The sequence below is a fragment of the Phoxinus phoxinus genome (genome assembly GCF_949152265.1).
Source record: "Phoxinus phoxinus genome assembly, chromosome: 16".
Taxonomy (NCBI): Eukaryota; Metazoa; Chordata; class Actinopteri; order Cypriniformes; family Leuciscidae; genus Phoxinus; species Phoxinus phoxinus.
This window is the reverse complement of record NC_136891.1, coordinates 26,702,283-26,728,842: the sequence shown is the minus strand read 5'-3', so window position 1 is coordinate 26,728,842 and position 26,560 is coordinate 26,702,283. Positions and strand designations below refer to the sequence as shown.

At 40.3% G+C, this 26,560-nt stretch overlaps 1 protein-coding gene across 5 annotated transcripts in view; it reads left to right on the top strand.

Annotated features, from left to right (window-relative positions):
• The first annotated feature begins 1,582 nt into the window (after positions 1 to 1,582).
• LOC307012719 (low density lipoprotein receptor adapter protein 1) overlaps positions 1,583 to 26,560 on the top strand; it is a 46,467-nt gene continuing 21,489 nt past the window's right edge. For 3 of the 5 annotated variants that reach the window (XM_079639687.1, XM_079639689.1, XM_079639688.1), the window contains exon 1: positions 1,583 to 1,806. In XM_079639687.1, coding sequence (XP_079495813.1) covers positions 1,722 to 1,806 — 85 coding nt within the window. In that variant the 5' untranslated portion in view covers positions 1,583 to 1,721. Of the gene's footprint in view, positions 1,807 to 20,254; positions 20,303 to 26,560 lie in introns of those variants that run through there. The other 2 variants (XM_079639691.1, XM_079639690.1) reach the window with 2 other exon arrangements.

The following is a 26,560-nucleotide window of genomic DNA, read 5'->3' as shown; positions in this document are numbered from 1 at the left end:
TGGCACACCTCATGTACTTTCGGTCTTGTGGACTTACAATGGCTGCCGCGTGCGCATTTCCGTGAGACCATGGGTGTGTCCTATTGTACATTTTAGTTTTCAGAAGGGTGCTCGCCTTTTCAGTCAATGGCTGGATCCCAAATAGCACACTCCGGCCTTGCTCCTTTGAGTTCATACTTGGTGATGTCAGGAAGTGCATACCGAGGGCACGCAAGAGTGTATTTTGGGACAGACAGGCTTGATGACACCATGTCACCGAAAGTCAAACAGCCATGAAACTCCTCCCCTCATTTATCTGATTGGGCGTTCGCAATGATTCCTGGGTAGGTAACTCGTGTGGAGGGTGCGAATCGAGGGCACAAAGGCGGCGCTCACGAGCACACTTCTGAGTGCTGAAATACAGAGTGGGACACCCTACAGACTCGTACACTTTGCGTGTACGCGTAATTTAAGGCCACGAGGCCGAGTCCAAATGAAGTGTGCCATTTGGGATCCAGCCGATATATGCCCTAGATGCACACTTTTTCCAAGCCTGTACTTTGGCCTTGTCCCAAATGGCACCCTAAACACTTGCGGTCTTCCTAGTCTACACGTTCGTGACGTAATTCCGCTTTGACTGTCGGGAAGAAGTCTGCAGCGGAGCTCGCATCAGTGTGTGGGCTCAGCAAAAGTGCGCATCGAGGGCGCATTTCGACCGCAAAGGGGGGTTTTCGAGAGCGCCCCTTCTGAAACCTAAAATGACAAACGGGACACTCTACGGTTTCATGGAGACATGGTTTCAAGTTATGAAACTTACCCACATTCAAGTGTTGATAAAAAAAGAAGAAGAATGCATTAAGCTTGAATCAAAGTTTTAATTTTTTTTTTTTGGTTTAAAAGCAGGGTTTTCGTACTGTTCTTTCTTTTGATATATTGCATGATCAGATATTAATACAACAAAATATTCTAGGCACCATGAAACTTTTGTGAAAATTATTTTTAAAAATGCTGGGTGGCTGGCAACTTTTTTCAAAAACACTGGCGGGGAAAGAGTTAAGATCGCTCTACTGACAAACAACCAAACATAAGATAAAGTAATAAAAAAGATAAAACTATCTAAAAGATAAAATTATTACCTGAAAGAGTTTCATCAACATCCTGACAAATATGTTATTATGATTTTTATTGTTTATGGAATTATGCTATGCTATTTTAATCATGATGCAGGGTTAACACATAAAATAGGGCACACTTCAAGTTCAAATATTATATTCAATTTTCTTTTTAAATAAAATATTAGCTATCGTGTCATGTAACATTATAGCCTAGGAAGAATGAATAAAACATTCCAGACTTGAAATAACATACGGAATGGATATAGCTAATGCAATAATGACACATATAGTAAAAGTTGTATTAGCTTTTTTTTTTTTACATTGATCAAAGCCGCACTTTATGGAATAAACCGGATGAATAATTATTCTGTTCGCCAAGATTTGAATGGTTGTTCTCATTTTATAATGAAACGTCAGCGGGTGCGGAAGGGAACAGCTCGTGGGTCTCTGTCAGACGGGCAGTGAAGGGTTAATGTTACTGTACAGATACAGGACTGTGAGGTGTCTATAGGCTGCTCGTGTCCACTCGCTCCATTACTCGCTGCATGTTACTCTACTTTCCCCATTCCCACAGTAGGCACCAAAGAAGAGCTCTGCACCTGCTCTGCAGACACCTCCTCCGCCAGCATGGATGCGTTAAAATCCGCCGGGAGAGCAATAATCAAAAGTCCTGGAGTTCCGCGGCACACATGGGGAGCGTCCAAGCACGAAAGTGAGTAGCATGCGTACGTTTATCTCTGTTTACATTTACTGAACTGCATCCGTGCTGCTGTTCACGCGATGCTACGATAACACTGCCTCTCTTGAACATTTTTTATTTGTCCTTTTACTGTTTGTTTTTTTTGCAGTGCGATTTGCTTAACTGTCCATGTTGCTTTTATTTGTCTCTGCATAGTGAGAGATATTCACCTGTGTATTTATCTAAAGGTTATTACAATAAATAATATACTAAATATTAACATTTTAGGCTACTATTGTTACAATATTCCTTAATTGCATATAATCGGATCATTGACCCTATAACAGTCTGGTTATTGGAAAATATCTGTTTCTCACTTTTTCCCATGTGTATAAGAAAAACCAATTAGATCAAATAGATGTAACCACTGAATTGTTCAAGGTTGACTGGCTTTATGAAATGTGTTGAAACTTGGTCAGGCTGAGACATCTGGCCACACACACACACAAAAAACACAGTTCTAACTTTCACACTTTCACTGACTCCAAGTCACACTTCACCCATTTATGTTTTAATGATTGAATCAGCTGGCCGGTGCTGTCAGCTTTTGTTCTGTCAGGGGGATGAATCGAGTATGGAAAAGAGGGCAGTGGTATTATGAGACAGCCCGTGTCACATCGGCGGTGACAGACAGGAGCCTGAGGCTCAACACTCTGTCATTCTGACGTGTGAGATGTGAAGTTCATGAGGCACTCTGGGGAGAAAACATCTCCATTCCCACTTGAACTGTGTGCCAAGCTAGCTGGAGAAAATCCGCCTGTCTCTTGTTGCTGAGAGAATGTATATTTGCTAAAAACCAAGAAAATTAGCATAATTAATTATTAAAGTCAACAACTATGTCTTGGGAATTTAGATGTGCCCTCCCCGGATTAAATTTTAATGATTTGATCTGTAATGGCTGTCTGTCTATTTAGAAATGCATTGTTTTTCAGAGACAGTGACTAGACAAGGTTTAATGTCTGTTTGAGGACTAAAATAGCTTGTTGGTCAACTGGCATTATATCTCACAAAGGACTTGAAACATTTTTCAGTGTCCAAAGATGATTCAAAATGCCAGTTTGATTTTTAAAGGAATAGTAAAAAGGAAAAGGAAAAAAATCTGTCATCATTTACTGACTCTCATATCATTCTAAAACGCTATGCATTTTTTTTCCCATCTGTTGAAAGGATAATATTTTGAAGAATGTCTCACTTGTTTTTGTACATGCAATGAAAGTCATCGGGGTTCAGAACTAAATAAATGAATGCTTATATTCAGCTACAGTATGCTGCATTAAAGGATTAGTTCACTTTTAAAATGAAAATTCTGTCATCATATACTCACCCTTAAGTTGTTTCAAATCTGTATGAATTTCTTTCCTCTGCTGAACACAAAGGAAGATATTTTGAAAAATGTCAGTAACCAGACAGTTTTTGGTTCCCAATGACTGCCATAGTAGGAAAAAAATATACTATGGCAGTCATTGGGAACCAAAAACTGTTTGGTTACCGACATTCTTCTAAATATCTTCCTTTGTGTTCAGCAGAGGAAAGAAATTCATACAGATTTGAAACAACTTATGGGTGAGTATATGATGACAGAATTTTCATTTTAAAAGTGAACTAATCCTTTAAAGGGGTGGTTGATTATGATTTCACTTTTCTAACTTTAGTTAGTGTGTAATGTTGCTGTTTGAACATAAACAACATCTGCAAAGTTACAACGCTCAAAGTTCAAAGCAAAGGAAGATATTTGCTTTTAAAGAAATCTTTTTTTTACTACAACAAACAGCTGGTACAAGACATTCCTCCTGGGTTAGTGACATCACTAACCCTAAAATTGACATAAACCCCGCCCCCTGGGAACGCGATTTATAGATTATCATGACAGAATATGCTAATCAATGACTAGAAGTAGTTAACTCCACATCAGCAATATAAATTCATCAACTAACCATTCAGAAACGTCCTGTTGCATTCATGTTATCACTTCTTCTTGAGTCCTTCCATCACTGTCTCACTCCGGTTTAAACGTCAAAGGCTAAAAGTTTTTTAAATTTCCAGTGTGTCTGTGTGAGGTAATGGAGCTGCTAACAACACACAAACATACACATGAGCTCTTGAAGCTCCGCCCTCTATGACGGGTGCTGCAGCTCATTTGCATTTAAAGGGACACACACAAAACCAGTGCGTTTTTGCTCACCCTCAAAAAGTGACAATTTTAGCATGCTATATAAAAACATCTGTGGGGTATTTTGAGCTAAAACTTCACATACACACTCTGGGTACATCAGAAACTTATTTTACATCTTGTGAAAATTTTACCACCCCTTTAAAGGGTTCTCAGTTCTCGTGCATGTGTCGTGGCGCTCTCATGAACTCACATCAGGCCCACACAATAAAATTAATAGTTGAATAAAGTCGTTATTGTTGTTGTTTTTTGCTCACAAAAAGTATTCTCGTAGGCTGATAAACTTACGGTTGAGCCACTGTAGTCACTTGGACTATTTTAATGATATCTGTACTAACTTATCTGGGCTGGCAGGCATATCAATTACCTAGCAGCCTATGAAGGAGTGAGCCAGCTCTCAGATTTCATCAAAAATATCCTAATTTGTGTTCCGAAGATGAATGAAAGTCTTACGGGGTATGAGGATGTGACATAATTTTCATTTTTGGGTGAACTATCCCTTTAAATGAATCAAAAGTGACTGTAAACACATGCTGTTCTTTTGAACTTTAATCAAATAATCCTGGAAAAAATGTATCATGGTTTCCAAAAAAACTGTTTTAACACTGATAATAATAATAATAATGATAAATGTTTCTTGGGCAGCAAATCAGCATATTAGAATGATTTCTGAAGGATCATGTGACACTGAAGACGAGTAATGATGCTGAAAATTCAGCTTTTTGTGCTTCTATACAAAACAACAGTGAAATTAATGAAATATTTCGAGCTCAAAGGATTCTGGTACAGCACACAAACAAGTGAATAATGAACTGTTTTTGTGCTGGTATTATGAATATTCATGGGAGGGTGGTGATGTCTCTCAAGTGTGCATTTGACTTGATGAAGGTCAAAGTTTTCTCTGGCACTCATTAAAAGTGAAATTTCATGTTTTATGTTGCCAAAAGACAAAGTTCAAGGCAAGCTAAAATATCATGATTGGGCTCCTGTAGAGATTTTCCTATAGAGAGCTGATGTATTTAAAGTCAGGACATGCACACAGAGAAGTCACTATCAGTTCTCATTGTGTCATTAAATAACATTGACAGCTCCAAAGGACACAATAAATGCTGTAAGTATTTGACGGCCTTCCCGGTTTTTACACTGCAAGCTTGTGCAATTTTCATCGTAATAACCCCTGGTTATAGGAAATAACAGGTTTGATGATAAGCAACTTCCCTGTCGATCTCATGTAGACATTAAGAAAATGATTAATAAAAAATAAAAAAAAGTATTGGCAGATGATTACTGTTTAATCATAAATCAATACGTCAGACCCTCTGAGCTGAAAGGTACAGTTGTGTCAATCCATGTTAAAGTAAAGCAAACATGGCTTTGGATGAACCGATTACAGGAAGGATGTCAGCAAATCTATCAAGCCGTGACCAGAATGGGGAAGTGTACACTGACAATCTTGAAGAAAGCTTGCGGTATACTGTACATTTCTTTACTGTCGCTTTTGATCAATTTAATGTATCATGCTGAATAAAAGTATAAATGTTTTTTTTTTTTTTTCTTACTGACCCCAAACTTTTGAACGGTAATGTACATAATGTCTACATAATACACATATTGGAAAATATAAATAATATAGTGTGAGGAAAATATAATAAATACAATTTTTTTTAAATATGGTTCTTGTATTAAGTTCTGTTGCTAGAAAGTTAAGGATTCTTGGTATGTTGTTTCTTTAGGTCTGTACGTTTAAAAAAAAGTATCATAAAGAAGCTAGTATCATAGCATATTCTGTATATTCATTTTTAGATACCATTTATATTGATGTTTTACACATATTGATTTTGTCTTGTTTGAATGTTGTTGAAATACCTATGAAATAAGTATGTGCAAAGTCCAAGTTTCATTCATTTCTGCTGAATTGAAGAGTTATGTTCAAGGTTGGTTGATAAGCAGTTGTTTCCTCTGTGAATTCTTTGTTTATGCTATAAAGAGGGTATATGTTGTGTGCTTTTTGACTGCACTTGCGGAGGTTGTTAGATTTTTCAGATAGGAGCTTCTGGTAATAAAGAAAGCTACAGCCTTTTTTCACAGCAGGCACCGACGTTATACCAACAGGGTGAAAAATACACACACAACCATTTTTTCGAATTCAAGAGCGTGCAGTGCTGTGTAAAAAGACCCCATTAGATTTGATAAGGGTGTCCTGCTGCTCATTTCAGTGTGTGTCACTGTCCACCACCAATGGACAAGACTGAAACTATCCTTCCTCTCCCTTAAAGAGGAATCAGTACTGACCTGGAAGGCAAACAGGGAAAGAGAGAGAGATAGGGACGCTCCTTTATTACTTCTGGCCTCGGTGACTTCCCAGACATTGTTATTGTGATCACCCTCAGACACTGTGACAGCCGTGTGCCACAGCCTGTCTGCTTTTAGCTGTTTCTCAGCACAGGCTGCTCGGGTCCAACAATAAGGTTTGGATTTCTTAAAAATGACACTAGACCTAATGCCCTAGAACCTTGCGATGCTACATCAACAGCACAAAAAGTATTCACATATACCAATGCAAATGGAAAAGGGACTTCTGTTATACAAATTGAAGTGGATTGAACATGATTAAATTAGATTCAAGAATGTGTTGCATTATTTATTTTGAATAGGCTACATAGAGCATGCAGCAAATTTATATGAATTAAAACATTGCAGTATGAACATCTGTTTCTTTATTCAGGTCCCGATTCACAAGCTAGGTTGATTTTGTCACCTAGGGCATTACAGTAGGTCTAGTGTCATTTTCCCAGCATGCTTTGCATAAGGCACTAAGTAAAATTAAGCAGTATTTACTGGTACGTGTTTTTGAGCAAGATGAGAAAATCGGGAACTTGTTAGTGTTTAATATTTCAGTTATTATGTTAAAGTCACCGCAAAACTAAAGTACTGACAGAAAACGAGTCGACGCTGGGCTTGTCTGAGTTCATTATGAAATTTAAGACAATAATGTAAAAAAAACAACATTTCAATATTTGGAACCTCTATCTTCTATTTAGAATATCTAGATGGCAGTTTGAAAAGCAGTGAGCTGTGCCGCTGTTTTGATTGGGTCTAAAGTGAATATTACATTTTGACAGTTTCTTTGAAATATTTTTTTCCCCCTGGATCAAATATAAATGCATTCAGTTTGAACTGCCAGCTCTCACAACTGTCAGCAAAGACAAATTAAGCTTCCCGTGCCTTCTTTTTAAACCAAATAACAACCAGTCTCTGTTTTCCCCTCCTCTTTGATTTGTTTGCTTGTTACTTATCTCTCAAATCACTGGCAAATAAGAGCAAAAATCCCTTAAGACCTCAGACTAGGTCTCTCTCTCTCCCTCTCTCTGTCTCAATCCTTCTGTCTTTGTCATTATTTTTCCTTAGTGTCTGTGATCATGGAGACTCCCTGTGGTTTGTTTCCTGCAGGCTATGAATAAAAGAAGAGAATAGGATTTTGGAGAGAGAAACGGATGCACAATGTGCGTATGGCCACAATCAAAAGACACACTCCAAAACCTTACAAGGAAGCAGGGCACTTCACATTCACGTTACAGTGTACAATTACATAAATATGTTGATAACACTTCATTTGAGTAACATGGACAAATGTTAGGACTGGGATGTATTGGCACTGAGATTTATGAATATTTCAGAAGTATTAATTTCCCTTGAAATAAAAGTATATACTACAAAAACAAAACAAAAATACTACAATTTTAATTTATATAAAATAATCTGCAATTCAAATGACTTTTACTGTGGACAAGTTAGTTAATACACTTAATGAAGTACCAAGTGTTTAATTTATTGATACCAAAAGAAACCATTAGACATGAAAGCAGCACCAGTATTTTTCCAGACAGATGGTGAAATATGAGTCTTCATTTTACAAACTTATTATGTGGTTCTCTGAAATACTTTAATAATAATCAGTGCACTTGCTCTCTGTTTTTTCAGTGAGTTTCCCCTCATGACATTAAACAACACATGCACACACACACACACACTTTTTTCATTAGTCTGAACCTGCTTTATCTCAGTTAGACTGTGAGAGCGGTCAATGATGTGGTCCTCCCAAATATTGATTTTCTTTGTTCTCCTTATGTTCACCAAAACTGAACAGCATACTGCCCTCACCTCTTGCATTAGATTGCACTAGACCATTGCCAGGTTGTGAAGTCATATAGAAGCACCAATATTAGTTTTATAAAAATATTTCCCTCAGTTGAGTCATGGAATGTGTTTGAGTTAAGTGATAACATTACATTCTTATTCATAAATTATATTTTTGCTAATATAACTTTTTGTCTCTTTAATTTTATTGTGCATCATAAGTCAGTTCGTAACAGCCTACAAAATAGGCCTAGAAAAGAGTTGAGCAAAGCACACACTGAACGCATGAGAATCAGCCATCGCTTCCTCCCACAGAGAGATCCGTGACATCCAAACCTTTTCAAACCTTCACATTTTCCTGATGCATGTCCAGGTTGTTAAACAGGAAGGATCCTGTTTGACAACCTGGACGTGCATCAGGAAAATTTGACACTCGTTCTGTCTACCCTCCCGTTTCTCGTTCTCTGCGCCTGTTTCTCTTTCCGTCCTTCCGCTTCATCTGACAGCTCTCTTTTCCTCTGTTGATTTTAGGTACCTGTGGTTTCTTATAAAAAAAAATAATCCCTTGTTAAAGAAAAACAGCCTTTTATTCTATTTTAGGCCTTCCCTGCTGCTGGCATTACCCCCTGTGAACCCTGTCACTGATAGTCTCTCTTGCTCTGTCTGTCACTCCAGCCGCACACGCGCTCGGTGTGTTTTATCTGCGGTTTGGCTCAGTGGGATTCAAACGGCTCCGCTCAGACTGAGCACCTGAAACAGGAGCTGATCAGTTGAGCTGTCTTTTATGAGTTTCAATCGTCTATATGCATGCATAACCCATTCCATTAATAACTTATTATCGCTGTTATGCGATTGGCATCTGAGCCACATAAAGCAAGATGTTCTGTTCTGTACAAAACTATTTGTGTTGTATTTATACATCATTTTGTATCATGTTGTAATTTACAGTTTAGTGTTCTGTTCTTTCATTTCAATGCATCACTTCTGCCATCATTTATATATAAACTCATAAAGAAATAGTAACTCTCATGTTCTCTTGATTGATGAGATTGACCCCAATGATATAAAAAGATAACTTTTCACTTTCTATTCATCAAAGAATCCTGACTTTTTTTTATCACGGTTTCAAAAAAAGATTAAGCATTAAGGACTGTTTTCAACATTGATAATCAGAAATGTTACTTGATAATCAAATCAGAATATTAGAATGATTTCTGAAGGATCAAATGTGACACTGAAGACTAGAATAATGATGCTGAAAATTCAGCTTTGATCACAGGGATAAATAACATTTAAAATATATATAATGTTATTATATTAATATAATGTGTATGATAATAAAAAATATTTAGTACTATTATTATTATTATTCATAAATGTGACCTATGTGTTTTTTTGTGTGTGTCAGTATGATTCCAGCTAAAATATGGTAGAAAGATTAATTTAAACGATTCACACACCTATCAGAAAATCTGAGTATGTAAATATTTATAATTTTTTTAATGTATTTTTGTAACCTTTTTTTTTGGTGGTCAGTTTTGTTAATCAGTTCTTATAAATGAAAAGGTCATGAAGTATAAACCTTTAATGTTAAGTATATTTTCAAGATATTTAATTGGCCATGGATATCAGAACCCAAACAAATTCCTTGAACTTTCATGATTAAAAAAGTCCTCTTTTTAAATCTAACAAGAAATGTGCTGTCTGTCACAGCTTGTTGAAAAAAACGATGAATGAAAAGGATCTAAATGCTATAGACTTTATTTACACAAGAACACTATAGACAGGAACCACATCAACTAAACTAATGTGATGTCAATGGGCAAATAACTGAAATAAACACAGAGCTTAAACTGAAACAAACCAATTAACTAAATGAACATCAGGTGCAAACAATAAATAGCCCATGAGTAACCATAGTAACCAATTACCACAGACAAAGAAAACATATGTAGAAACAGTGAAAAAACACCTCAAACTTAAGCAAACACAAAACCAAGACATAATCCTGACACTATCTAGGCCATAAATTCAAACCATAAATATAGTGTAAGGCTTATTTCTGACTGAGCCTCCTCAGGCAGACTGAGAGCAGTGTTCATTTCAACATGCACTTCATATATCCTTTGGCAGAGTCTTCCGTGCGTTGACCTTTAACCTCCGTTATTACTGAGTGCAGGCAGGGTGTTCAGGAGGGCTGCTCTGAACCAACCGAAACCCACCAATCAGCAGAACATGCATTAGTGCCAAACCCCCACGAGACACCACTTACACCACACACACCAGCTGAGGCCCTGTGACACACACGAGCCTGTCTCTCGTGATTAGACATCATCATATTAAGCCCATACAGTTCTATTCTATTACTGAGCTCTCAGAGATGCTTTCTCTTTTGATGGTGTATCTAAATATTCCCTGGACAATTAGATTAAACTCTTATCTAGACCATTAGATAAATTAAACTAACACCAGGGGTTAAAGCACAATGTTGTAATAGTATAAACTTTCAGATTGTGACTGCATAACAACAAAGCATGTGCGAAATAAAATGTTCAGCAATGATTTACCCATCTTATACGGGTCAATCAATATATGGATTTCTCCATGCATTTCCAAAATATTTTTTCTTGAAACTATGTGCTCCCACTTAAAAACTCATGCATATTGTAAAAGAGTCGCGTTGTGCCTGCCCTCTCTTATCTAGCAAAACATCCCTCTGAAAAGCAGACCTTGATAAATGGTTTCAAACATGACCTTTGCATATAGGTGACCAACAGCCGATAGTGTTGCCTACTCCCTTAGCAAGACAAGAAAAAAAGTGCTGAGGAAGCTCCCATAACTCAAACTTATAGAGTATGGAATGAGTCATATTACACACTTATATTCTTACCAGAACTTAGACCTGTATTACAACTTGATGTGCTTTTCCAATACACATACTTTGATATTATGCCTTATTAAATGCACTGTTGGTTGCATTCAGATAATTTTAGACACAAGTGTGTCTGGCCTTAGATACAACTGAAGAGAAACAGTCCCTTTGTGACATTCAAAACATGTTTACATTTTCTTAAAACAAAATGTTAATGTGCACGCTGTTCAGGACAAACAGAACCTGAGCCCACAAAGTCTGAGCTGCCGGTTTGCTGCTGATAAGACTCAAAGCTGCTGTGATTTTGAGAAAGAAACATTTTGCAAAGCATTTGGATTACTTTGAAATCAAAAAGCAAATAATCCACATTTTTATGTATGAGGATTTGAGGTGAAAATGTCTGTATGATAAATGGTTACGCTTTGTTGTGAACATTTATTAAAAGTTGTGAAAAGGAAGAATGGGCATAATGTGTAGCAGTAAAGTATAATTCATGCAGCTCATTACTGAAGTTAATACATAGCATGTTTCTTCAACTTCAGACACTTTTTTAAGGTTTATATACTATATATATATATATAGACCAGGAATCTTAGCCCATTCCTCACGAGCAATGGCCTCCAGTTCAGTAATATTCTTGGGTTTGCGTCCTGAAAACTCCTTCTTCAAATCCCACCAGAAATTTTCGATGGGGTTCAAGTCAGGTGACTGTGATGGCCACTGTAGAATCTTCCTGGACGACTTCTGCAAAAATGCCTTGGTGGAATTTGAGGTATGCTTGGGATCATTGTCCGTCCTGTTAGAAGTTCCAATGACTCAAGCTTCAGCTTCCTCGCTGATGGCATGACATTTTCTCCTAGGGTTTCCTGATACTTCAATGAATCCACCTTGCCTTCCACACGCTGCAGGTTTCCAGTGACAGAGAATGCAAAGCAGCCCCAGAGCATCACCGAGCACCACCATGCTTAACTGTAGACAGAGTGTTCTACTCAGCATTCATTCTTCTTCCTCCAGACAGACCGCTGATCCATAGGGCCGAAAAGTTCCAGTTTTATTTCATTGCTCCACAGAACAGAATCCCAAAACTTCTGTGACTTATTTATATGAGTAAATTGGACCCGACTTTTCTTGTTCTTTTGGGTCAGTAGTGGTTTACGTCTTGGAGTTCTGGCATGGACACTGCATGCGTTTAGTACGTGGCTTACTCTGCAAGCTGAAACCTCAGTGCCTGTTTGCACCAAGTCTTGCTGCAGGTCTTTTGCAGTCACTCGAGGGGTTTTCTGACCTGCCTTCTCAGAAATCTGCTTGCAATGGTTGATAGCTTCCTTTTTCTAACCACTGTGTAACCCAGATGGTTTTTGCCTTTATTCTCCTTATTCGCGGCTCCCTCTTGCGTTCGCGTTGTCGCGAGACTTCGTGAAGTAGCGCGAGACTTGAGACGGAGTGTTGCGTCACTTCCTTTAAATACGGCCGCGCGCTGTTGTTTTGGTATGTGTGTGCGCGAGCTGGTGTGTTGAGCTGCTGCAGGTAGGCGTTTAGTTCTGTAAAACATTTTATTAATTAAACTGCTGGTTTAACTATTATGTATGCCAACCTTTTAGATTGCCTCTACCTTTTGCAAATGACTGCTGTTGAGTGACTTAATGCTGTGGGAACTGGTGAGTTGTCACTGTTTGTTATACGGTGCTAAAAGTGTGTTGTTTGTGTATATGGTTCAGTTAGCCGGTGCTGGCGCTGGCTGTACTTTAATCATACTGAGTCTGACTATATATACACATTCTGTGCTTATTTAAATGAGTAACACAATGATTAATATTGTTGAATTATGAAGTTATCAACTACTCTTTGATTCTGAAATGTATTTTGAAGCTATTTATCGATATTGTCTATTTATAAGAGTATTCTTGCTGATTGTTAAGTTATTTATATTGCTATATGCAGTATTTATATTGAATCATGTACATGCTGAAACAAATGAACTGAGATTATGATTATGATAATATGATGACTTTATTATATTATGGTGATTTATAGTTGTGATGCTTGGAACCAGAGTGATGTATTAATTGGTCCTGTTTTGTACAGGCCAGGTTCTGTGCATTGATGGCGAGCCACTAGGCCCAAACCTGATGCTTTGGAGTGCATGCATCTACCGGTGTGGTAGGAGGCGCTGCAGCTGCTAACTTTGCTACACCTGCGCACACACCCTCAGAGATATGTTCACACACCTTGACACTACATACATCTACATATTGGTACTGATCTTATGAACTGTTCCATCGTGGACCCTTTGGACTCTGTCTGTCTCGAGGCTGTGTGTTGTGAACCGCGGCGGCTGCAAGCAACCTTTTATTGATTGAGTGAATTCTGAGATTGTTGTATGCTCATTAATAACTTTGAACTGAATACTTCATATGTGCACGTGTAAATATTGTAAATACTTGTTGTCCTATATGTAATACAATTCACAATTGCACCGCAGCCGTGACTCTTGTGTATCATTGAACTCTACCATTTCCTCCCTGAGCCAAACTAAGATCTTCTGATACTGGTCCACTATTTTATTTATTATTTCGGCACTTATATATGCTACATAACTTTGGCGAGTCAGCCAGGAGGATTTGGTGAGTTTAATGTGCATTTGAGTTATTAATTTTGGGTTATTGTAGTTCAGTACCAATAATGGATGTGTTTTTGAAACGTGGTATCAAATTTCCAAATGCTGTGTTGTTGGAGGGCATAACAGAACCAGAAAGTAATGAAGTTATTGAGTTTTTAAGCCAATATGGGTCAGTTAATAAGATTGAGGAAATCTCTGAGACCGAATCTGAGTATGATGGTGTGCTTGTGGTTGAATTTACTAGCGGGGCAGCTTTGGAAGCGTTGCGTCCCATTTTGCCGCACACATGGGTCTCGGCTAAAAAAACCCATACATGTTGTATTTCGAAGCTATCTTCTGTTTGTACAGATCACTTTGCTAGAGCTAAAACCATGTTGTATTTGTCTGAATTGCAGAATTTAGCCAAATTGACTGGGGTGGATTACACAGAAGTGCTCAAAACCACGATGTCTCAGATTGGACTTTCGGTCTCCGAGCTCTGTCCTGTGCCTCATGTGGAAGATCTACCCGTCACGGAGTCACCCACGTTGCCAGAGCCATCAACTCAGTTCCCATCAGCCAATTCTGTCCCCCTTGTGGACACTGCTGCTCCTAGGCCCATCGCTGAGCCCCGCATTGATCCTTCTAATCCTATGCAGCCAGGGATGAGACATTCAACTTCCAGCATTGATGTCCATCCACCTGAGGTCCAGCGCTATGTAGTAGAGCACATTGTGAAGAATGGGGAGAGTGCAGTACATCACCAAAGAATCAGGGTTTTCTCTGGTCGGCTTCCCAGACCCACTAATGAAGCTGACTATGACACCTGGCGATCAGGAGTGGAATTGCTGTTGAAGGATCCATCTGTGTCTGATCTCCATCGCTCTAGGAGGATAGTGGAGAGCCTCCTTCCTCCAGCAGCAGACATGGTCAAGCAATTGAGTTCCAGCACGCTGCCTACAGTGTATCTAGACACTCTTGACTCCGCATATGCTACTGTTCAAGATGGGGATGAACTGTTTGCTAAATTCATGGACACATTTCAGGATACCGGTGAGAAACCATCGGCTTATCTCCAACGGCTCCAGGTTGTCCTGAATTCCGCCATGAAGAGGGGAGGAGTCATAGGGTCTGAAATAAATCGACATTTGTTGAACCAGTTCTGTCGTGGATGCTGGGACAATTCTTTGATCGCTGAGCTTCAGCTAAAACAAAAGAAGACTTGTCCACCCACTTTTGCCGAGCTGCTGCTCCTCTTGCGCACTGAAGAGGACCGAGAGGCAGCAAAAGCACATCGAATGAAGCAATATCTGGGGTCTACACGGCAGAAAGCTACATCTCATGCCCAGTTTGCTCGTGTTAACCCTGAAGATGGGGCCGCAGTTACCGCTTTGGTCAACATCACCCAGCAACTGGCTCAACAATTAGCTGATGTCCAGCGACAGCTAGCCATGCTAACGGCTAGCCAGTCAAGGACCAGTTCTGTTCCCAAGACTTCCACCTACAGTAAGCCACATCCCAGGGCCACTAATCAGCAGCCCCGTCGTTCCACACCTATTCCGGCAAAACCTGGTTATTGCTTTCGGTGTGGTGAGGATGGCCACATCCGGCCCCAGTGTGAGAATGAACCCAATTCTACTCTGGTTGCTCGTAAAAAGAAACAGTTCACTAGCAACCAACAAAATGCTTCCAACTCCGTCCATTTAAACTGAGTCCGGTTCCTGTTGTGGGACAGACAGGGGCCAGAGGGGACCAAATCCGTCCCAAGGAAAAGAAGATTGTCAGGTGTGCAGAAATGTCACAGCCCAAGATAAAGGATGCAACCATGCAACTCCCAAAGGGCCTGGTGGGCTCAAAATGTTCTGCAGTCGTCCAGATTGCTGGGCAGAACTACCACTGCCTTTTGGATACAGGCTCGCAGGTCACTACGATTCCAGTCTCTTTTTACAACCAGAGTCTCAGTGATCACCCTGTGAAGCCACTTTACGACTTACTCCAGGTAGAGGGTGCCGCCGGTCAGTCAGTGCCATACTTGGGGTATGTAGAGGTGACCATAGGGTTTCACAAAGAGTTCGTAGGAGAAGAACTTGAGATACCGACTCTTGCTTTGGTTGTACCCGATGGTCATCCTGAGGGTTCTTCAATTGTGCTTATTGGCATGAATACTCTGGAGCCTTTATATGAGCGATACACCAGTAGTGACATCTCTAATTTTCAACCCACGGCCCAAGGCTACTGTGCAGTCCTAAAGCTCTTACAACTGAAGCATCAACAAAGCCAGCTGGGTCAAGCAGGATCCGTGAAGTTGTTGAGTCCGACATCAGTTCTGATTCCTTCTGGTCAGACCATTGTTCTAGAAGGCTCTGCCAGAATAGACAGTCCAACTACAGTTCAATGTGCTGTGATCGAACACCCGATGTCCCCTCTTCCTGGGGGGTTATGTGTCCAGAGTTGTGTTATCACACTTCCAACTCATGCTCCCTACAAGGTCCCTGTTCTCGTTATGAACGAGTCTGAACAAGATGTTCTCATTTCACCAATGACAGTAATTGCTGATATTGGTACATCACCTACTATCCTGGCCCAGCACACTGTAAACACTTCTTCCGTCCAAGGAGGTTCACGAAGAAGCACTTTGGAGTTAAACTTTGGAGAATCGCCTATTCCATCTGAATGGAAGGAGCGAGTAACATCTAAGCTCAACCAAATGCCTGAAGTGTTTTCTTACCACGACCTTGATTTCGGCTGTACGGACCAGGTAAAACACCATATCAAGCTACATGATGAGACCTCTTTCAAGCTTCGCGCCAGGCCTATCCATCCCCGCGACATTGAAGCTGTACGAAGCCATTTGCGGGATCTGCTTGAAGCGGACATCATCCGGGAGTCAGAGTCACCATTTGCCTCCCCAATTGTGGTGGTCCGGAAGCGGAATGGCGATGTTAGGTTGTGCATCGACTATCGTAAATTAAATTTACAAACTGTGAAAGATGCCTATGCCCTGCCAAACCTTGAAGAGTCGTTTTCAGCATTAACGGGCTCCAGATGGTTCACTGTTCTGGATCTAAAGTCTGGATATTATCAGATTCAAATGAGTGAAGCCGATAAGGCTAAAACCGCATTTGTCACACCGCTGGGTTTCTGGGAATGGAATCGGATGCCGCAAGGCGTCACGAATGCTCCAAGCACATTCCAGAGACTTATGGAGAAATGTATGGGGGATTTAAATCTTAAGGAAGCCCTTGTATTTCTAGACGACATCATTATCTTCTCTGACACTTTAGAGGAACATGAGAAGCGCTTACTCAGAGTACTTACTCGCCTGAAGGAATTCGGCTTGAAGCTGTCCCCTGAAAAATGCAAATTTTTCCAGTCCAGTGTACGTTATCTTGGACATATTGTGTCTGACAAGGGTGTTGAAACGGACCCTGACAAAATAGCAGCTCTCAAATCCTGGCCAGTCCCCCGAAATCTTAAAGAGCTACGGTCCTTCCTGGGGTTTGCAGGATACTATAGGAGGTTCATCAAAGATTACGCCACCATAGTAAAACCTCTTAATGTCCTTACTAGAGGCTATGCACCCATTCGTCAGTCTATCAAAGATAAAAGTCCTGCTGGAAAGTTCCTGGATCCGAAGCAGTTTTTTGGGGAGAGATGGACGGTTGATTGTCAAGCTGCTTTTGACACAGTGATTTCTAAGCTAACATCTGCCCCTGTCCTTGGGTTCGCCAATCCAAAGTTACCCTACATCCTTCACACAGATGCCAGTATAATTGGGTTGGGAGCCGTTCTATACCAAGAACAGGATGATCAACTCCGGGTAATCGCCTATGCCAGCCGAGGCCTGTCTCAGAGTGAGTCTCGATATCCAGCACACAAACTTGAATTTCTGGCCTTAAAATGGAGTGTCACAGAGAAATTCCATGATTATCTTTATGGTGCTAACTTCACAGTTGTTACAGACAACAATCCTCTTACATACGTGTTGACCTCAGCAAAATTGGACGCCACAAGCCACCGGTGGCTAGCTGCGCTGTCAACGTATTCCTTTAAGATGCAGTACCGTGCTGGCAAACACAACTTTGATGCAGACGCTCTGTCCAGACGTTACCATGAAGTGCCAGATAAGGCTGCAAGCTGTGAGGAATGGGAATATGTGAACCGACTAGCTGAGCAACTGTGTGACCCCGGTGAAGCTGCAGAAATCTCCCCTGACATTGTGGTTGCTATATGTCAGAGCAGTCTTGTTAGATCATGCTGTCCTGCTGAATACACTCGACTTGATGTTACATTAGTTGAGTCTCTTTCTGTCCATGCTAATATTATTCCTGACTGTTTTGCTGATGAAGAGTTACATGGCCTTCCTGTTATTTCTCCTCTGAATCACGCTGACTTGAAAGAAGAGCAGTGTGCCGACCCTGCAATTCGAGAGGTCATCTACCAGCTTGAGACGGGGGAGAAGGTCTTTCCCACTGTTAGAGGGGAACTTGCTGAGCTTCCATTGTTGTTACGGGAGTGGAATCGGTTAGAGCTGGAAGATGGAGTTTTATACAGGAGAAGACAGGACGAAGATAAAATTGTCCTTCAGCTTGTTCTACCCCCAGTGTTGCGTTCTATCGTGCTGAAGAGTCTCCATAATGATATGGGGCACATGGGCATAGAGCGAACTCTGGATTTGGTGCGGCAACGATTCTTCTGGCCAAAAATGGCAGCTAACGTTGAGAACTTTATCAAAACCTGTGGTCGGTGTATAAGACGTAAGACTCCTCCCGAAAAGGCAGCTCCATTAGTAAATATTCAAACCAGTCGTCCTTTGGAATTAGTATGTATGGATTTTCTAACGCTCGAGCCGGACAGCAGTAACACCAAGAACATCTTAGTGCTTACTGATCATTTCACCAAATTTGCAGTCGCTATTCCAACTGCAAACCAGAAAGCTAAAACTGTGGCAAAGTGTCTGTGGAACGACTTCATGGTTTGCTATGGCATTCCAGAACGCTTACACTCTGACCAAGGTCCAGACTTTGAGTCTAAACTGATTAAAGAGCTCTGTGATGTAGCCGGCATCAAGAAAACTCGGACCACCCCATACCATCCCAGGGGCAACCCTGTCGAGCGCTTTAACCGGACGCTGTTAAACATGCTCGGAACTCTTGAGAGCAAGCAAAAGGCTAAGTGGAGGGAGTACGTTAAACCTCTTGTCCACGCGTATAACTGTACGCGGAATGAGGTAACGGGGTTCACGCCTTATGAACTCCTGTTTGGACGATCACCACGGCTCCCGGTTGACTTAGCTTTTGGGTTGCCAGTCCGTGATTCTTCCTCTCCTTCGCACTCTCAGTATGTGAGGGACTTGAGATCACGTCTCGAGGAGAGCTATAAACTTACATGCCAGAACGCTCAGAAGTCAGCTAAAAGGAACAAAAGTCGGTTTGATCAATGTGTAAAGCCTGCAAGCTTGGATATTGGGGACAGAGTCCTTGTTCGGAACGTCAGAATCCGAGGAAAACACAAGCTAGCAGACAAGTGGGAACAAGAGGTGTATGTGGTTGTGAAACGTGCTGGGGATCTTCCAGTTTATATTGTGAAACCAGAGACTAGGGAGGGACCTAACCGCACGCTCCATCGTGATCTGCTCTTGCCCTGTGGCTTCCTACCGACTTCTGCTACAGAGGATTTCCCAGAAGATCTTGCTGCTCAAAAGCTCCATACTCGTAGCCAGAGTCGCAACCGCACTGACCAAGTTGAAATCTTTGAGGATGAGGATACAGAGGGTGATGAGCTTACCACCCTTGGGAGTTTTCCTCAGTTCCCCGTGAAGTTCAGTGTGGAAAGTGTGAGGGGAGGTGAACATGACCTAACGACCGCTGACATTGTGGGGTCTGCCTTACCGACAGTCCCAAGTGACATTGTTCCACCTTCTCTACAAGTTCCTGTAACAAGATCTTCAATTGTAACCCACTTACCTGATGTTGAAGAGTCCTGGCCAATCATTGGTGAAGACCCGTTTATGTCTAGCGGTGAGGTAGAAACTTCTGTGGGAGAGCCTGGAAATCCTCTACTTGATCCAATAGATGAACATGTTATGAGAGAGATGGAGCTACCTGTGGGAAGAGAATTGGAAATTCCTTTGGAAGAGATAACAGTCAATGTGCCTGAAGTTGAAGTGCTTCTGGAGCCTGAGGCTGAAGCTCGTGAGCCGGTTCAATCTGAGTCATCTGTGGGTCCTGCTGTTCATAGTTCTGCTACTACCCCCAGTGATATAGTGGGATCTGGTGTAGTACCCAGACGTTCAGGTCGGCAGCGTCAACCCCTTCAACGACTTCAATATGCAGTATTGGGCAACCCGTTAATTTCAGTCGTTCAAACACTTTTTCATAGCTTGTCTGATGTTTATACAGAGGCCCTTAGTCACGCCACTGCAGCAGACTCTGTCCCTAAACTGTAATAGTTTGCTTCTGCAGTTTTTATGCAACAGGGACGTGCATGATTTAAGGGGGGAGGGTGTAACCCAGATGGTTTTTGCCTTTATTCTCCTTATTCGCGGCTCCCTCTTGCGTTCGCGTTGTCGCGAGACTTCGTGAAGTAGCGCGAGACTTGAGACGGAGTGTTGCGTCACTTCCTTTAAATACGGCCGCGCGCTGTTGTTTTGGTATGTGTGTGCGCGAGCTGGTGTGTTGAGCTGCTGCAGGTAGGCGTTTAGTTCTGTAAAACATTTTATTAATTAAACTGCTGGTTTAACTATTATGTATGCCAACCTTTTAGATTGCCTCTACCTTTTGCAAATGACTGCTGTTGAGTGACTTAATGCTGTGGGAACTGGTGAGTTGTCACTGTTTGTTATACGGTGCTAAAAGTGTGTTGTTTGTGTATATGGTTCAGTTAGCCGGTGCTGGCGCTGGCTGTACTTTAATCATACTGAGTCTGACTATATATACACATTCTGTGCTTATTTAAATGAGTAACACAATGATTAATATTGTTGAATTATGAAGTTATCAACTACTCTTTGATTCTGAAATGTATTTTGAAGCTATTTATCGATATTGTCTATTTATAAGAGTATTCTTGCTGATTGTTAAGTTATTTATATTGCTATATGCAGTATTTATATTGAATCATGTACATGCTGAAACAAATGAACTGAGATTATGATTATGATAATATGATGACTTTATTATATTATGGTGATTTATAGTTGTGATGCTTGGAACCAGAGTGATGTATTAATTGGTCCTGTTTTGTACAGGCCAGGTTCTGTGCATTGATGGCGAGCCACTAGGCCCAAACCTGATGCTTTGGAGTGCATGCATCTACCGGTGTGGTAGGAGGCGCTGCAGCTGCTAACTTTGCTACACCTGCGCACACACCCTCAGAGATATGTTCACACACCTTGACACTACATACATCTACATATTGGTACTGATCTTATGAACTGTTCCATCGTGGACCCTTTGGACTCTGTCTGTCTCGAGGCTGTGTGTTGTGAACCGCGGCGGCTGCAAGCAACCTTTTATTGATTGAGTGAATTCTGAGATTGTTGTATGCTCATTAATAACTTTGAACTGAATACTTCATATGTGCACGTGTAAATATTGTAAATACTTGTTGTCCTATATGTAATACAATTCACAATTGCACCGCAGCCGTGACTCTTGTGTATCATTGAACTCTACCATTTCCTCCCTGAGCCAAACTAAGATCTTCTGATACTGGTCCACTATTTTATTTATTATTTCGGCACTTATATATGCTACAACTGTTCCTTTAACATTGAACTTGTGAACGATGCTTGTAACGGTGTCTCTAAGACCATTTAGTGCCTTCGCTATCTTCTGGTATCCTGTTCCTTGTTTGTGAAGATCTTCTCTTAACTTTTTGGACCATTCTTTTGACTTAGCCATTTTTTCTAACATGCAGTCAAACTCAACAAACCTAGCCAGTTCAGATATTTCATGTGTTCTAGCCCAAGCACACCTGGAGCAAAACACGAAGCCCTTGATTAGTTGCATCTGGTGTGCTTGAGACAACACCTGTTTTGCAGATTTATTCTGTTATGAGGGATACTATTCAGGGGGTTGAATAATTTTGAGATTGCAGAAGTCATTAAAAGTTGCATTTTCAGTTGAATTTGTTGTGTTGAGCTATTTCAATTACTTTTGTTTGATTTGTACCTTGCAAACAGCTAAAATTCTGTAAATTTTGCAGAAAAATAAACCTGATTTGCAATGGGGGTTGAATACATTCGATTACAACTGTAGCCCACCAAGGCTACAAAAATCAAGGTAGGCTAAGTATTAAATGTGACCAGAAACATTTATTGTTTATCATTTCCAATCAATTCTCATCACATCTTTGGATGTGTGTTTATTTTTTAAGGGAGTTTATTTTGGAAGTGTCTACAGTGGCCTAAAAGCTTAAAGTGGCCCATAGCTGAAGAAACACTCGTTTCTTATGTATAAATATATGTGCTGTGTTGATTAGGCAGCCTGTGTGTATTAGTTCCCATTGGTTGGCAAGTCAAGCAGAAAGTCATTAATTCATTCAGTTTTGGAAGAAAATTCCCCTCGTCGCCTTGAGGCAGAAGATGTTGTCTTTCTTCTTTCAGTCATACTGTAAGAAAGACCTTTCTCTCTGTTCATTAATTCCATTTGTGCAGTCTTGCATAAGAGTGATAACACTCATAACTATAGGCCTCTGCAGACTGAGAACACTTCAGAAAAAAAAAAAAACTGTGAACAGAGATGAATGAAGGTTTTCAAGTAATTATTTTGTTTTATTCGGCTGTTTTAATCATAAGATTCAGTTGCATTGAAATATCACTCTGGCTTTGAATTTATATTACTCAAAAAAACCTGTGATGTAAATACAAAGTTCTGTCATGAAACTCTTGATGATAGGTCCTTAACGCAAACGCAATCAAATAATTCTCTATAGGGCAGAGCTGTTTGGCTCCTGCTGTATCAGTAGCCAATGAGCACGCTGCTCAACCTTCAAAACCTTTGACAGCATTGCCGTAGCAATTGACCCTTCGCTAAGCCCCGCCCTCCTTAGTTACTGTTGCTACGCCTGGCAAGCTTTCGCGCCTGACACGTCTACTACAGTGTGTATGCAACGGTGTCAGACATTCCGAAGGAGAGAATTAGTCATTTTTGGCGAACAGGTGAAATATCTCAGAGAGCAAGACAAAAGGGACTGCAGTATGCATTCGGGGGATATATCCACGACATAATATGCAACCGATTAGAGAATAATTTCATCAAAATTTAAGCTAAAGCCTATAGGCTGAGTCCCAGCACAAGCAGCAGCCGCCTCATACGCTCAAGCTGACCATTCAAATGGGAAACACACAAATTGAGGAACAGCTATGTTCATGCACAGCAGGGTAAGTGAAATGTGAATATAAATTATAATCCAATAATTATAAATCAAACAGTTTATCCATAAATCTTGTGGAATAACACTAACACCGGGAGAGTCGTGATCGGATTGGGGTAACGTAACCTTAAAGTTACTCAGGGGTAGTAAGCCGTCGATTAACAAAATGCTGAAATATATTTTAAAGTATGTCAGTGAGCCTCCGTCTTGCCTTTAATCGTCTTATTTTACGTTCAAATATATGCATTATGAACAAAGAACCGTCATTATTTTCAAGCAATAATAGGTAACGTATTTGTTAATCCTGTGGACATTTAGTTGTGAATGGGGCGTCCCACACTGCTTGATCCACGCCCGGCATTTCTCCCCTCGGCTTTTAGGTTTCGGGAAGGAAAAAAATTCCACCCCACCGTCCAAACTTTTAGGATACCGGGTATCAGATTTGCACAATCCATACGCACAACGCTTCGACTTGTTTCCCTCGCTCGAAAGCTTGCCAGACCTCCCGCGCCTAGTTACAGTTTGCTAAACCACGATTGGCGAGTTGCGGTTTTCGGGCGTGGCTTAGCGAAGGGTCAATTGCAGCGCGCTTTCAGAAACCCTCCACCTTCCCCAGCTCCACCTGTATAGATCTGCTACGGGTAATTCATGTATGCTATATTGTACAGCAGCAGCATGTCTTACTTGCTCACAGCAGCGTGTATGTATCAAAGAAATCTGTTGTTTAATTATGCAGTCAAAAAAAGTATATATATATTAAAAAAAGATATATTAATTGTTATATCCATAATTTGAGGATTTTCATTATAATGGTTTCACAGAGTTTAGTGTGTGCTATTGTGACTGCTGATGTTTATATGCTAACATCCCCCATTGTAGGACTGTCTTATGCCCATTGACTTTTGTTGCTAAGCAACGGCGCTTGGTCTGACACCACTGTTGGTTGTCCTGAGCAGAGAAATTTGATGTGGATATATGGCATGTTCAACACAGCTCAAACTGCTCAGGGGCTGAGAACGCAAAATTAAACATTGAGACTTTGAGACCTTCCTGTTATTTCTCCTCAACAATCTTTCACTTAGAAGAAAGGTTCCAAACAGAATCAACAATGTTTGATATATGAGATGAGAACCTTTGAAGACACTACCAATAACTTCATGGAATATAAAGACCCTTTGTAATCACGGGGCCAATTGGACCCTGAGTTAGTTTTTGTAGCACATTTATTTTAAAGTGTGTATTCCACTTATGGCTGAGAGAATCGGTTCTATTCCCCAATTCCTCTCTGCCGTATCATGTCCTATATACTGTCAAGGTAATGTCCTAGATTCTTACAACACTCATTATTTAGATACTAAATGGCAGACCAGAGATCAGAGGCCTTTATTCAGCTGCTGTCTGCACATATTTAAAACCTTTTATTTTTCTTAGGGAAAACCATTCAAGTCTGAGGTATTTCATATTCAACAATTTGTACGTGATGCATAAAAATGCTAGTGCAGAATCATTCCAGGAATCTAGGCATTTGATTTACTCGTTGCTACGGGCAACTGTCCTGCCCGTGTGTCCATGTGTGAGCTCTCGTTTTAATTAATCATCTTATCATGGAAATACAGTCATTATATTCACTGGGATTCAACATGCTTGTGTATTCATGTGACTTTTGAATGTAAATGAGACCATTAAGCATGAAGTGTACATATATAACTAGATCTGCTGTGGCTGACCGTTATGCTTGCTTTCCTTCATTGCCACGGTTTAAGGCATCCATGTGCTCAATTATCAAATGTGTCAGTGAAATCACTAGATCTTTATGAATAAGAAAATTATCACCTTTAAGAAAGTTAACTGCTCATGATTCTGCCCTGTCTAATCGTGGCATGTACGTATGTTTTTATCTTGAGGAAATATTTCAGCATTAACATTGAATTAATACTGTTTTATGAATGTAGTTTATGAATATGAAAAAACAATTTAACCATTAGAAAATGTTCTGTTAAAATTCTTATTAGGTTAGCACACAAAAAACTCCCATTTTGAGGATGTTTGTATATCAAAATAAAACCTTGAAATAACCATTAGAGAATGTTGTGTATAAGTTCTTATTAGGTTAGCTCACAAAACAACTCCCTACAATGTTCCTAGAATGTTAGAAATTGGTTCCCAAATAAATAACCAAACAGGAACCATACATTTACCATAAACTTTCACAGTTCACACTTAATTATAACGATGACGATCTAAAGGAAAAGGAATAGCAGAGTCCACACTGCAACTATAACGATAACGGCACAGAGAAACGATATCGTTGCAATCACTTTCAGAACGATGTTTTTTTTTCAGCTGATGAACGATAAAAAACATTGGCAGCCAGTCTGAATTCATCCTGCTTGAAAAAGCTCAAGCATTTAAAGCAACTGTCAGGATTATGTTTAGAAATTTTTTTTTTCATGTTCCGTTTTTATCCCTAGTTTGATTACATTCACCTGTCAATCATTATGTCTCACTGTGTATTTAAGCCCGTACTGTATATGTGGTTGTGTGTTCGTTTTCTCCTGAAATCTGTATCTTTGTAGACTAATAAAGAAGTGTTTGTTTAGATTCATCTTCATCATGCGATTACTACAACCACTAGTACATGACAGCGACATGTTGTGGATGCTAATATAGTCATTGCTATAGTTATCTTTATAGTTAGTTCTTGGTGTGAATGGGCATTTAGTGGTAAGTGGAACGTTCTGTGTTTGCTGGGAGGTTCTAGATTTCACTGTTCAAACTGTTCAAAGCGCTTCTGAAAAAAAAAAAATATATATTGTTTAGCATACATAAGTTGACTTCATTTGAACATCAAAAGCTCCAGCATTGCATCACCGAAACCTTTACACCACTGCAAGATCAGTCTGGAGAAATGCCATGCAGCTTTTGTCTAGCGCAGACACAAATGCGGTTACAGTGCGTCTCAGCGTCTGTGGTAATCGCATTTTATGTTTGCACAAATCGGATCAGTCTATCATGCAGACACAAGCACCAACCCAGACGTCACATTATGTGCTGTTAAAAATGCCGCTTTCATGCCAAACACACAATACTGCCTGCTTTTTAGTTCACATTGCAACCTGCTCTAAACCTGAGAATCCAATTACCATCACCCCTTATGGCCTTGTTTGCATTATTTGCTTTACTTTATTGTCATAACCTCTGCAAAGTTTTATGACCATAAACATGTCCTACTTCAATCTAATGTGAGTGAAGGCCTGGAGCATCAACACAAAACTTGATCAATTATTCATTCAGCAGCCTGGTGAACGTATGGTACATCCCTCAAGTTACAGAGACATTCTTTATTGTGGCCCAAGTTTTGTGTGTGTCAGCATTCCCACTCTCAGGGATTTCAGCACGACAAATGTGCTGCAACAGCTCAAGGAGATTATACATGCCAGCAAGTAACCCTTAGAGCTTTTCTGGCTTCTTTTGGCTACTTCTGTTGTGTTTCCATGGCCTGCAGCTCATCTTAAACAGGCTATAACATGTCATTTAGAGATGGCTGCAGTGCTGAGTGAGCATTGACTGT